Genomic DNA, 14,188 nt, shown 5'->3' with positions numbered 1-14,188 from the left:
ATAATGTCAAAAGGGTCAGAGTAGGCAAAGAATGTATGAAAGATATCCCAAGAAATGCCAGTAATAAGCATATGTAATTTTGTGCTTTAATTTAGATATTCAAACAATTTTGTTTAGGCATTTCCAAGTAATCGTTCATAAACACTAAGCCAATCTCATCTTCCACACGTACGAATCTGGTGTATAAAAATACAAATATAATAACGTAGAGGACCTTGTCACTCCCCTTTCAGAGAGTGTAAACCGATTTGACGCCCGAACTGATTTTGCACATTGCATCGGAATGGAGTTGATATTGCAGATTATGGGATTGCAATTGCAGAAGCATCTTCAGTTTCTGGCCAATCTCGAGAATGGCCATTTCGTTGCTGCCATTGGCAGTCCAAACAGCTGTAATGAATAGTTGTTAAATCAAATGAGATGGAAGATATATGAGGAACTTGCAGATCTTGTTGCTCTTGGCGCGTATATTGATCACGGCGCCGCAGATTTCATCGGAATAGTCGAAGGTTTGGCCCACCATCATTAGGAGAATATCCAGCCAAATGCGATCCAGTTCCAGCTTGGCACTTTTGCCCACGGTGACCAGCCAGCGACCCCCTTTTATGTTGGCCTCATCCTCCCACATGGGCCTGCAGAAAAAGTACTATAACATCTATAAAGAAGTCAAACATTATCCCATACATAATTCCCTTCTTGAACATGGAGTAGTCGCATCCAATCTTCAGCTCCGACGGGGTCTTGATGGTATAGTACAAGCTCCAGAAGGTCTCCACACTGTCGATCTGGGTGATCTCGTTCAACATGTCCTTCCAGTGCTTGGAGCGATCGTTCTCCAAATACCATAAGGTCCACACATGCTCCAAGGGATGTCTGTACTCCACATGGTATAGGTCTTCATCGATTAGTTCTTGGCTCTTGCTCTCCGGTGGCACACCTTCCTGGTTCGGATGGCTCTGCAGATTCTCTAGCTGTTGATGCTGATCCTGCTGCTGTTCCTTGAACTCGAAACTCTGCACTTGTGCACTGGCCATGATGTTGGTTATGATTTTTTTTTCGCTACAAACAGATTACTTTAATTTATATGTTGACCTCAACGGCTGTGGGTCTCAACGAATTTTGTTGCGATTCGAGTGGGAATTGCTTACGGTTAACCAAAAATACTTTAGCACATTTTTCCAAGACCTAAACGAAACGTATCGAAAAGAAGAAAATCTAACAATGACAGCCAGTCATCGTTTGACGTTAGGTAAACAGCATACTATGCAGGTCTGTAGTATAAATTATTTTTTATTCATTTATAAATACTGCAAAACTTAAGACAATCGAAATTTACATATTGTTAACATAAAAATGCGCGCTTGGTTCTTAAAAAATTTAAATGATAACATGTAGGATTAAAAATTAAGCACTCATTTAAAGTGGTCAACTAAACACTAAGCGGAGGCACTAGAGAAAAACAAAACTAAGAAGCTACGGGGTATACAAAATTAAATAAAGGTTCGAACCTAGTTCAAAAACAATTTTCGAAGATATAGATTTATAAATTTATTTCAAAAATGTTTTTGAAAATAGGTTTTTCAGCTTTTTAAACCCACAAAACAGCGGCTGCATCTTCGTTTGATAAAGTGGAGAAGCGCTGATAGCGATTCGCATTGCGATATGTTTTCGAGGGCGATTGACTGCTGGAAATCTGAGCTTGAACCTGCACTTGAATTTGAGTCTGGGTTTGCATGGGCAGCCCCACCATATTTAATCCAGATTTTAGAGTGGAGTTCCTGCTATCCGAGGACATGGAGACCCGTCTCTGGTTACCATTCATCAGGGTGGAACTCAAGGGCAAACCCACGTCGTGAAAGGAGCTAATCGAACTGAAACCACTCTCATCTTCAGTACTGGAACCGCTCTGCTTGTTGCTGGTGGGCTTGATATTACTACTGCTGATGGCTGTATTGCTGGCGGTGGTCTGGGTCTGGATCTCCTCATCCGTTTCCACTTTCGAGGAAGAGGATGCGGTCGAGGAGATGGTGGAATGCACGGAACTGTCGGTGGAGCTGCGCAGCGATAGCCTCGAGTCCCTCATGTTGTTGGCCCGCAGAAAGATCAGTTCCGCATTGGATTTCCCAGCCGGCGATGGAGCCTCCAGAGTAGCATTCATGATGCTGGTGGAATTGTGCAACGGTGGCGTCAACAGCGTCATCACCGAACTGGTTTTCCCCTTGCAGAGACGATGATTTCCCGAGGGCAGCGATGAAATGGAGGCCAGCGAGTGGCGCGGCTGCGTGAGATCCGGCTGCTGTTCCGAGGTGTGCAGCAGATTCCTAATGGTTCTGGCCAAACGAAAGGCCTCCTGGTTAAGCTTCTCTTCGGCTGCCTCTGGAGCTGAGAGACGAGCCTTGCAGCCACCACTTCCTCCGGATTTCTTCGGGGAGCGACGCCTATTTTTGAGGGGAGAATATGGTAATTTATTTATAATTAAATAAAAATAAAATATACATTAAAGAGGATGTTACACAAATAACTTAGGGTTTTAAATCCAATAGGTGTCCAAAAGTATGCAGTAGATAAAGGATAGTCATCTTTTTCATTTAATTCATTGTACTTCTAATATTAAAATATATTGTTGCATACTTTTAGACACCTAAAATAGCATTTGAAAATATTTTTAGAACCGTAGTGATTTGTGTACCACCACCAAATATTGGTATCTGAAAGTAATATTAAATTTCCAATTTAAATTACCAATATAGGTAGTTAGTCAACTATTTTTGAATTCCTAATTTATTCAAATTGGACACTCTCTTAGTAATGAACCACTATAATTTCTAATTTCTCCTCACCAGGTAAAATCCTTAAAGGCATTATAGCTGCCAGCTGGCGCAATCGTTTCGTAATTATGCTCCTCATTCATGGCTTGCATTGATTTATTCATCACCAAATTGGTACTGCTCCGGGCGCGCAGATATGAAGCGGATCCGGCACTTGAGGCGTCATCATCTCGGGGATCGCTCTGCAGGGAGGTGTTGCCCACCCCGTGGACATGGTGGAGACTTTTGGAGCGGGCAATATGCTCGCCATTACGATGGGTTTGCTGCAGTTGTTGCTGCACCTGGTAGCGCTCGAAAAAGCGGGCCACTTCCTCCATCACCGCTCGGTACATCTCGCAATTGGTTTCGGTCTGAAACATAAGTTTACTTAGTTTCTAGAATTTTCGAGAATTGCTGGTCTCTATAATATGTTCCTAAAAAAATTAAATCCCGGATAGATGATAGTTATTTGAACTATTAAGAAAGTCTTCTTTTTGCGATTTTTATTAAGCATATCATAGGAGCTTTCTTATTTTTCGTATTCTTTTTTTATCACCTTGAAATCGTTAAAAATTCAAATGATAATAGTTTATGGATGTTATTTTTTAATGTAAGCGAACATATTATACTTCTCCTAAAAGCTATAACAATATATCTAAGTTAAAAAAACTTCCGAGGATATCTATCAACTAAAACTCCTTTGCTTATATATTATCCCAGCTTTCCTCCTCATGTTTTCATCATTTCCTTTTTCAAATATTGTTTATATTTTATAAGTATTATTACTATCGAAAGATACATTTCTGGCCAACTCATCCCGCATTTCCCCACCAACTCTTGCGACTTCGCCCCAATGTGCCCGGTCATTGCTTTGACACTTTGATAATGCATTTGAACCGATGACTTTAATTTATTATTTATGTTAATTGTAAATTATTTTGCTTGGGCAGCATACATTTTGTGGAGCAGCGGCATCGGCATCAGCAGCATCATCAGCCTATAAAAACTTTCACTTGATTTGTTATCTCGCCTCTCACTCTGCGCATTTCTCTATGGCTTTGTGCTGTGTGGGTCTTTGGGCCATTCCAGCATCTTTGGCCAAGTGGGGAGTGGGGGAATGTCACTTTTGGTTAACTTCTGTGAGCCAAATTGTCTAATTATCAAATGCCATTCGAGTCTATGGCGCTTGCCAAATTGGCAGAGACCTCAAAAAGGCGTTAAGATTGCCGATTGCCATCACCTGGCACACGCCCACCTCCCACCTCACAGGCCATTTGAAAATTGGCCAAAACGGGTGGGTATATGTGGTGTGTATACATATGAACATATATATATATATATAGACATATATCTGCGGGTTTTCGGGGTGGGCTTCACACGATGCCAAAATAGTTGGTGTCTGGCTGATTATGTAAGTTGGCGATGCAGTTGTTGCTATTGCTATTGCTATTGCAACGCTGGAAAATTGTTACTAATTTTTCATTGGACGTTTTTCCGTTTTCGGAGTTTTTCCTACTGCGTGTTAGCAAGAGGTTTTCATTCGAATTACGAATTGTTTTCGTGTGTCTGAGATTTATTTGAAAATTATGTGGAAATTGTTTGCCGATGCATTGCTGCTGCTGCTGCTGCTGCTGTATTTGATTTCGATTTTGTTATGGTTTGTTTAATTTCATTAATGCCCAAAGTGTTTCAGCAATTGGAGCTGAGAGGATTTTTTAGTCGGATTCGGATTCACACTTAGATTGAGATTCGCTTGGCTTGGCAGCAGCTTCCCATTCAACGCATTTCCTGGCTGCACCGGTTTGTTCGGTTTTGGGATCTCCCGGGTGCATAAATTAAATGCGGTCTCCTCCCATCGACTCTATAGACTCCACTCGATCAATCAATCAATCTCGCCAGGGTTCCACCCACGCCTTTTTACTTTTCTTTTATAATGGCTAAAAGTTTTTCCACGCGGTTTTCCTGCCTTCTAACCCAGTTTTCCGTTCGCCAAACAAGAAACGGTCCAAACTGTAGAAAATATTTATCTTTTCTTATTATTACTATTTTTTCTGGTTGCTTTGTTTTCTTTTGCAATTTTCCAAGGCGGAGTCCGCCGGCTTTCCAAGTCAACTTCATTGGGGCTCATTTAAAGCGCATTAAATCGAAATGAAAGCGTAAATATTTTCGCTCTTTCAGCGGCATCCGTTGGGTGATTATGCGTTGCATAGAATCGCCTCGAATTGAAAGTGTTTGGAGGGGAGAAACTGACCAGGTTGGATCCCAGATCTCAGATCTCAGCATATCAGACGTGAGTGCCGAAGGTCATCTCATCGGTATCGAGTTCAAAGTTCGATTCGGTCAATTGGGAGCAGAATCAGCTTAGCGGACTGGTCTAGTTTTCGATTGGGGAAAATCATCGACAAATGGGGAAAATCTAGTCACGGATCAAAAGAAAAGTGAGCTGCGGTAAAGAAAAATATAACATTTTACTTTTATTGGTGATGGCTACATTCCTTGGTATATAAATACAATATAGAGGGCTCAAGTATAATTATTTAATTATAGAACGCCACAAAATATATTGGAAAAACTGTAGGTAGCAATAGGTAGTATCCCCAAAAATATAAAAACTATTTTTGTAAAGTTCTCACAACCTCTCGTAACCTTTTTAGCTTCCTGCATAACATAACTTCCCTACAAGAACAGCATACCTATAATTTTGTAAATTCTTCGCAGCTACTTTAATCAATTCAATCTATGTGAGTGCCTCCAGAATTCCTGTTCAAGAATTTTCCTCATAGCCCAAGTCATTTCATTGATGGCCAACTTATTATTACACACTATATAGATAGCAATCAGAATTGTTTGATTCAATCTTGCGCTTCTCACTTTTACGGCGAAGTTTGAGAAGGCAGAAACCCGTCAGCTCCATTAGCAACCTTTTGTGAGGAAGTATAAAATTAATGCAGCTGTTGGCTGAAGGAAATGGTCGAAAGACAATGAGAGACACGATGACCAAAGACCGAAGACCAAAACAAAGCCATATATAGAAGAGCCCCAACGACCACACTGCGAGTCTATAATTAAGCGTCAGAGAAGAATTCTGCCGCCTAATTGCGATGGGGCAAGACATTTTGCCCTAACTGGTGAGGAATTATGGTGAAAGGAAATGACTCGATTGGTACACATGGATAAAAAAGATATATGTGTGGTACATACAATGTACAAATATTTGGTCTTGATCAAAAATACTATAAATTATTTAAAACATATAATGAGATATTGTTCTTGAAACCAAATATTATTAATATTTAAAAGCAGAACGATATCATGATTCTTTTGTAGACATAATTTCAATAAAAATATTAAATATGTGAAATATGAAAAATCATACGTTTTTAATTTGTCTGTATACAAATCTGATAACCTAATCTCAAATTAATTAAGATCTTTAATAACTTTATTATCACCCAATATTATATTGGCTTTAGAATTGTTCAGTTAATTACCTGTACTATGTATAAGAAAGATTTTATATGCCTACTTAAGATCAAAAATCGGAAACCCTGCAAGTAGTATCTAATATTGAGTCAAAATTTCAGTGTAATAGAACCGAACCTAGCAAGCGACCCCGTCTGGTTACGGAATCATTCCCCACATCTCCAACATTTCCATTTCCATTCCGATTCGAGTAAATTAAGCGTGAGAACTATTTAAATAAAAAATGCTAGAGACAGGAAAACAGGTTGATCCAAGGAGGGCAACAGAAGTCGCTGGCCAAAGCAGATCGAGATTGAGATGGGGTTCGGTGTGGGGTTGTTGGGTTGCTAGGCTGATTTAGCACTTAACATAGTTTGCTTCGCTCAAGAACAGAAATCACAAGTCACGTTTGTGTCTTGAGTCTTTTGTTTGGCTTGCCGGATTTCTTGGCCTGCCTTTCGCCGGCTCATTTACTCACCTGTTTCAATTGCCAATGCAATGTATCCACCTGATTCTGCAATATGACAGCCTCGACATTTAGTTGATGGTGTTGTTGTTGTTGTTGCTGGTGGTGGTGCTGATGCTGTTGTTGTTGTTGCTGCTGGTAGTGGTGGTGGTGGTGCTGATGTGGCTGCAATTGCTGTGGCAAGTCGTAGATGTGGCTCTGGATGTGGTGGCTGGGTGCGGCCAAGATGTTGGCATCCTGCAAATGTTGTCACAAATAAATACATATATGGATAAGTTAAAGAAAAATGCCTGAAAAATGCGCGTTAAATTAGCCGAGAAAAAAACGAAAATTGCAATTTGAAAAATGTTGTCAAAGTGTTGGACAACCACCCAGTGGCTGGTTCGCTTTTAATGCGAAATTGCTCACAGCAAAAAAAAGGAATACCACCAAAAGCGGAAAGGCTCAGGTGAGCAGCTTTAACACTAGCCAGCCCCTAGCCAAAGTTGTACAATTAATTAGAGAAAATTATTTATACAATACCCCCCATCCTTTGTATATATAAACATATATATATTTTTTAACGTTACTCTACACACTGCTTGGCACTAAATTTCTGGTATACTTAACATTTTCCACATTTATTAAGGCTGTGGATGCGAGATAGCTGGTCAAGCGCATAACCCGTTTGTCTCTGGCTAACCATGTTTTCATATTACTTTGTTTTTATTTTTGACCATTTTTAATGTTCACGGTTTACTTTTTCTTTTATAACATCATTTTTTCAAAGACTTTGACCCACAACTCGAAGAAATAAGTGGGGGAAAAATAAAGAAGTATATTATGATAAATTAAGAAATGCTTAAAAAGCTACAGTGTGCGAAAAAAAAGGAATGAGCTAAATGATATATGTTACGAAAAAAGAGAATTACGAAATGAAAGCACAAACAATTAAAGATTCTAGAAAGTCCTTATAAATTCAGTTAGTTAGTTTTAAGCAAAATTATTTGAAAATCTTCTATGGTACATTTTTAATCTAATTAAGTAAACCATTATTAAAAGGGTACAATAGGTACAGTGATAAAATTAGGCGAAAAGTAAATAAAAGAAAACCCGACAAAGACAATTACTTTTTTTCTTAAGCTAAAACTATAAAAGATTCTCAACAATAAAGAAGTAAACCATTATTAATTGGGTACAATAGGTACAGTGACACAATTAGGTGAAAAGTAAATAAGAGAAACCCCGACAAAGACAATTACTCTTCAAGTTGCTTCATAAATCACTAGACGTCCGACCTTTAGTATTTGGACCATCTAAAATGTTGTAATACCTTTTAGCCTACTTTCCACGCCCACGCTCACGCCCATGGCCCAAAAGACAAATTACCAAAAAGGCACATGGACGTAAAAAATTATGAATTTTCATCAAATTCGATTGCAAATGTTTGCTTTATTTGTAGTTGTTGTTTTTGTTGCCACAATGTAAATTATCATTTGCGGTTTTCCAGACTGCCACGCCCACACACGGGTCGCAAAGCCGCCCCTTCGATCGCTGGAGGGAAAACCAAAAATGTGGTCAGCTCAAAACTCAATTTGGTGCAATTTTACGCTTGTTAATTAATGCATTTGCAGCGTTGTTGTTGTTTCGCTTTGGATTTTGATTTATTGATTATAGGCATAACGGCCAAACAAGATTTGGCGGGGAGATGAATGGGTTTAGTTGGCCCAAAGGCCGAAATAGGAAATAAATAATTGTTTATAAACAGTTTTAAGCGTGCGCATTGGTAATATCCATGCTATTTGTTTAAAATATAATATACATAATTATGGCCGAACGGACATAAAGCAAATAATTTGTAGTCCATTTATTTTTCACTCTATTAATTAATAACTATTTTTCCGGAATGCAAATGTTAAAGGAAGAACACTATTTTTCACCATTTCCTGAAACCAGATTCGGCGGCTTACTGATCCAAAAACTCATTTCATGTGAAATTTTACTTTCTCATATCCCCCCTTTAATTCATTCTCATATTTCTGCAACTACACCTAACCCAATTTGCATATGAGAATATTCCCAGGTTTCTTCCTCCTTTCCCATTCCGGAATTACTTATCAATTAATGTTAATGCATTTTCATTAGGTTTTAATTAAAAATATCTTTGGACAAGCGAAACAGGCTAATTTCCATGGCAATCTAAACGGAAAAGCAATTACGTAAAAGTATAATGCATACAAAAATCCACTTTTCAAGTAATCAGTTCTCTAACTTTGGCTCCAGACTTTTGCAGACATAATTGGATTCTTGTGAAGCAATCTCCCACATTCTCGGCTCAAACTAATTTGCATGAGGTGGAGTTCAGAACCCAAACAATCTAATTAAAATGCGCGTTACAATTCACAGGCAAACCAGCAGGTAGAAAAGAGGTAGTCAAACCTCTCGAGAAGGAGAAATATATACTAGGTATGCATAGTGCGGGGGAGGCTAGATAACCTCATTCCGTAGCCAAGACTTTGGCATCTAAAACTTTTCTGTTTTCTTGGTTGGCAACAAAATGTCAGTTGCAAATGCACTTCCAATTCTCCAGTTAAGGAATCTTGCACATTTACATTTCAGCACATATATTTAAATGTGTACAAGGTACAAATGTAAAGTATGTATAGCTGGCAAACACATTTAATCTAAATATAAATGTGGACACTACCACAAAATAATGTAAAACTTAAATATAGATTTTAAGAAAAAAAAAAAAAAAATTTAATTTGAGTGGGTTATATCAGAGGTCTATACTTTGAAGAAATGTTATATGTTCTGATATATCGACGGAATTCAGAATACATTTTAAAAAATCGTTAGTCCCCAGAGGAGTATTTATGTAGGAACTACATCATACCACAATTTCAAAATATTTATCTAAATACCTCACACCTTATCTTCGAGTTATACGCAATTATCGTCATCAGAATTTTATTGATACCTCATCAGTTATGTTATCGATTTATAAGGTCCTATTTGGTAAGATAACCGTTGTTCTTTATGAATATTTCCTTAAAAAATATTTTATGAATGTATAACAACAAAACTAATCATGAAAGGTTTTTATATTGAATACTTGATGGATAGTTTTTGATGTTGTTTATATACATATCATTATAAATATATATTTTTCAAAATATAAAAAACCAGCATCGTCTCTTCAGAATTTGTACCCTATATTTTATTAGTTAAAGTAATTAATGATTATCATGAGACGTCCTATACAGACTTTTTTGACTTTCTACAGAATTCCCATACTATTTTCATTATTCATAGTGATTAAACCAGTGTACTTTCAAATGGAACTACTTGCCGGTATGGGGTTACTTCCCACCCTTTGCCCCCGAGCTCATCAATGTGCTATTTATATGTAATGAAATAAAACCGCCGCAACAAGCAGAAGAAATCTGCATTTCAAATAGGCAGCAACAGCAAAAGCAGCAAACAATTGCATGCTCCAGTAATCTGCAATTGAGGGAGATTTCGGAGGGAAGTTAGCAACAAGTGTGCTAAAGGGGGTTTCCACACACACGAAAGAGAGGGGTTTAGTTGGCCAGAAAGAGAGGGAAGAAGAGGGCCAATTCCCAGGCTCTGCCATGAAACTTGGCTCGTCTCCATTACCAACTCGATGTCGTTGTTATTTAAATTGTTTTGCACTAGAACCGATGCAGCGGCATGTTTTCAGGGGGTTAGGGGGTATGAGATGTGGGCGGAATGGGGCAGTGCATGTGTGGGTGTGGCAAATGGGGGAAAAGGGTCAAATAGCAGTTCACGCTTCGCTGACGAGTTCCCCACAATCTCCACCAGATCCGACTCGGTTTATTTAGCCTGCTCTGCGATCACAAAAACATTTCCGACTAAATAACTAAACCCATTTGTTTTTAAACAATGAGGCTGCAATAATTAAAGTGTTGCAACAGGAAGTGCAGAGAATAAGGGGTTCTATACCAAGAGACAGGATGGAACAAGATTGGAACAGAGCAATATTTAAATACTATAATTAACACTTTGTATATCACAATATAATTTTTTAATCTTAAAAATTCCTTATTTAACATGTAGTATTGTTGGTAATTGTCAAATGGAAATATTTAAAAGAAAAACAATTTTTTCCTATATCATCGTCAAAAAAACAATAGAATAAAACTTACGAGTGTATATAAATACATACCCAACGATGTTAGCAACAATATTTAAGTCCTAACCTTGTATTTCAAACATTTTTTATGTACAAACACAATTAATACTTTAAACAAATTGTTATGCAGATGAATTTAAAAATGATTTATAAGGTTCAATCTTAAAGAAGTTCTTAAAGAAGCTCAAAAAAATTGTACTCCAAAGGATTACCTATAACAGCCCTAAAAAAATCATGATAAAATTGCAAAACCCCAACTAATTGCCACCCAAATAATGTTATTCATCCAAGAGACCATAACCCTCACTAATTCGATTAAGGGCTTTAGATTTTGCATTATTTCGCTTTTAGCCATGGCTGGCACACTTTCGGCTTTAAATTCAGCTTCCCCTTTGTATAATTTTCAAGGCAAACAGACAGAGAGTGCAAAGAAAGGGAAAATGAAAACGAAAAGAAAAATGAGCTTGAAAATATTATGCCATTACAATGAGATGAAGCTGTAATGAGTGGGTGGAAATTTTGGGGGGGAGAAGGTCTGCAAATTGCATGGATTTGCTGAGCAATTTGTGTACTGCTAGTAGTGCTGCATCTGGCCTGCCCCGAATGGAATTCAACTTTGAATTTCGCTCCATCACAGGCTATATGGATAATTGTCATTATGGTAATGGCCAAAGATCTGCATTTGGCACGACTTTCTCACATGACAAAACCAAACACAAAACAATGACAAACTTGAATTGTTTGTAGCTGTTTGCTTTGGCAATCCAAAAGATTTGCTGATTGCTGTTTATTATTACGATGGCTTTTGCCAAGGAATTTCTGCGCATTTTTGTCGCAGGTTTTTTTAAAGTTTTTTGTTGTTTTGTTGCTTTTCCGTTTTCATTTTCATTTTGTCATTTGCACGGAAATTGGGTTAATTTCAAAACAGCATTTTAGTCGAATCCGAATGCGACTTCCTCGCCACTCGATCTCGAGCATTTGAATGTTGCGTGACGTGTGCCCTCAGCTGGAACTATTTTCGATCAAAAAAGTTGCTTCGAAGTTGGCAATGATTGGCCTGAAGATGGAGACGGAGTCGTGGATATCTGTCAACGGGTTTGACCTTCATTAGGCCCAAGCTTGGCTGATTACCTGCAATGTGTCAGTGTCTATCGCAGTCCATCTTCCCCCTACACTGGCCAAAATCGGGTATACTCGTATATTTGGGTTTCAGTACAAATAATCTTAGCTATTATCTTATCAAAACCAAAAAAAAATTTGTTCAACTATATATAAATGTATTATTGATAACAAGATACAATTTTAATAAAAAATACAATATTTAACAATTTCAGAATAATGTTTTAAACTGAAAAAGCTTACAAAAAAATCTACGATCTAATATGTTATTTCAAAAATCTATTTTATTTATTTTTGCTTAATTCTTTATAAATTTTCATCCCACAAATGTTAACCTCATATTGCAAGTTAAAAAATATTTAATGCAAATATTGAGAAAAAAAATTACCCAATACTACGACATTTTTTATACCACAACAAAAACCAATCTTTGGATAATATATTACCCAGATGTAACTTATTTAAATGTATGGTTTCTTAATTGTTTAATTTAAATGTGTTAATTAGTTTAGTTTAGTTCTAAAAACCAAACTAAAAGGTGAGGAAATGCTTTATGTTTGGACAACCTAAGTTTATTTTTTTTCTCAGTGCTAGGTAGTAGTCTCTTCCCGCTTTTAAAAATGTGTAAAAGTATTCCAGCTATTCGCCGCCAATTGCATTGACAGTGAACCAAAACCAAAACCAAAACCAACAATCCAGCGACAGTCGACGATCGACGGACTGACTTGGCTTTTGTTTGCTTGTTGTGTAAGCTGATTTGGTTTAACCGGGCCGTGGGGTGGTTAAATGTGTTTTAAATGGCCCTCTAATGGGGCTCGAACGCAGCCCTTTGTTGTATTTCCTCATTGTCTCTCTGGGCACAGAATCCCCACCTCCTGTATTTACCTCTTTCAATCTTTCACCTTCCGCCCTTTTGTGTGTGGGCGTTGGCCGCCACGCCCCCTTTTGTTTGATGCCTTTTACGCATAATCTATTTCAATTGTCTGACCTCCCAATGTTTGCCCTTTTTGGAGCCAGTCAGTGTCAATTTCTATAGCTGATGGTGTATAGATTTAATGCGAGTAAAAATCAATTTAATTAAATTGATGTTATATTTTGCATTATAAAATACTGGCCATGTTTAATGAGTTTAACTTGATTTATTACAAAATAAAGATAAATTGATGGCAGAGCTTGTAAGAAGGGAAATTGTTTTTAAATGGAACTGAACGTGTGGAAAATGTAATGCAATTTAATATGAAAATGTAATTGAATTTTTCATTGAAGGTAGGTAAGTTAGTTGTAAATATTATAAACTACTTAATTAAAGCTATTGAAACTAAAGGTTATAGTTATGGGAAATTAAATATGGACTTAAATATCTATTGCTTTTAATATACTGTCTATCTATAGTTAAGATTTAATTTACTAAATAATAAAGTGATAAAGTAAATAACTTTTGATTGATGAGGAACATTAAAGGAAACACCACAAATATTTCCAACTGTCAGAGGCAGAAATATACATATATCTGCGAAATTTGTTCCTTTGTCAATCTGTCAATCTATAATTCCGCCCATCTGCTCGTTACTACAGTCTGTCAATCCGAATCCGTAAGTTTGTCCCCGCAGTAGCGCCAACTTTTTCGTTAAACTCCGTAAGTTTGGCCCGTAACTTGTCTATATTCAACTGACTGTTTGTCCTTTCAGCTGTCCGTGTCAAAGTTAAATGAATACACTTTGAAGAGTTAAAGAGATATGCAGGTTAAACTGGAGCAGACTGGACAATTAATGTGTTTAATGTTGAAAAATTTTGGTTAAATATCATATATTATATATATATATATATATATTATATGATAGTTTACTTTAATAGTTATCTAACATTTGCTGTTTACTTTACTCGTTATTATTCAATCTCATCTGTTTATGTTTATCTTGTCTATTAAATTATTTTTCAATTTACTCTTTGTCAATCAATTTTCAATTCAATTTTGGCAGCTTTTGTTACAATTTTTAAGCTCTTGATGTAATTTTGTCTGTATGTTAAAAAATTTGGTTCAATTGGCCTGCGGCAGAAAGTTGCAGTTGCCTTTTGCAGAATTCGAGAGGTTGAGGTTTCTTATTTTTTCAGCGAATTCGTTTCGCTCCCTAGGGGCAAACACTTGAGAAATGTTTTTCGAGAGTTTCTTTCGTTTTT

At 37.2% G+C, this 14,188-nt stretch overlaps 2 protein-coding genes across 3 annotated transcripts in view; both read right to left on the bottom strand.

Moving 5' to 3' along the window:
- Positions 1–70: 70 nt before the first annotated feature.
- Positions 71–1,242, bottom strand: LOC119553843 (eukaryotic translation initiation factor 4E1). 2 transcript variants are annotated; one of them, XM_037864488.1, is made up of 4 exons: positions 1,149–1,242; positions 685–1,059; positions 445–632; positions 71–390 (listed from the first exon to the last, which is right to left on the bottom strand). In XM_037864488.1, the coding sequence occupies exons 2-4, from the start codon at positions 1,032–1,034 to the stop codon at positions 230–232; spliced, it is 699 nt and encodes a 232-aa protein (XP_037720416.1). In that variant the 5' UTR covers positions 1,035–1,059; positions 1,149–1,242; the 3' UTR covers positions 71–229. The 2 variants fall into 2 exon arrangements, with proteins under 2 accessions (XP_037720416.1, XP_037720415.1); XM_037864487.1 differs by having other exon boundaries at positions 685–1,220.
- Positions 1,243–1,313: 71 nt separating this feature from the next.
- LOC119554921 (G-box-binding factor) overlaps positions 1,314–14,188 on the bottom strand; it is a 28,146-nt gene continuing 15,271 nt past the window's right edge. The window contains exons 2-4 of the mRNA XM_037866026.1: positions 6,748–6,972; positions 2,841–3,178; positions 1,314–2,438 (exon numbers count right to left, since the gene is read on the bottom strand). Of these exons, the coding sequence (XP_037721954.1) occupies positions 1,589–2,438; positions 2,841–3,178; positions 6,748–6,972 (1,413 nt within the window). The 3' untranslated portion in view covers positions 1,314–1,588. The remainder of the gene's footprint in view (positions 2,439–2,840; positions 3,179–6,747; positions 6,973–14,188) is intronic.

This window comes from Drosophila subpulchrella, chromosome 3L, assembly GCF_014743375.2.
Source record: "Drosophila subpulchrella strain 33 F10 #4 breed RU33 chromosome 3L, RU_Dsub_v1.1 Primary Assembly, whole genome shotgun sequence".
Classification (NCBI taxonomy): domain Eukaryota; kingdom Metazoa; phylum Arthropoda; class Insecta; order Diptera; family Drosophilidae; genus Drosophila; species Drosophila subpulchrella.
Note: the sequence above shows the minus strand (reverse complement) of the source record. Positions and strands in the feature narration are given on the sequence as shown.

Bases quoted from the DNA above. Each gene is read 5' to 3' on its own strand.
- LOC119553843 (XM_037864488.1), bottom strand. From the start codon at position 1,034: ATGGCCAGTGCACAAGTGCAGAGTTTCGAGTTCAAGGAACAGCAGCAG. The intron at 633-684 runs GTATGGGATAAT...CTTTTTCTGCAG, and splicing joins ATGTTCAAGAAGGGAATTAT to GCCCATGTGGGAGGATGAGG. The intron at 391-444 runs GCAAGTTCCTCA...TATTCATTACAG, and splicing joins CGCCAAGAGCAACAAGATCT to CTGTTTGGACTGCCAATGGC.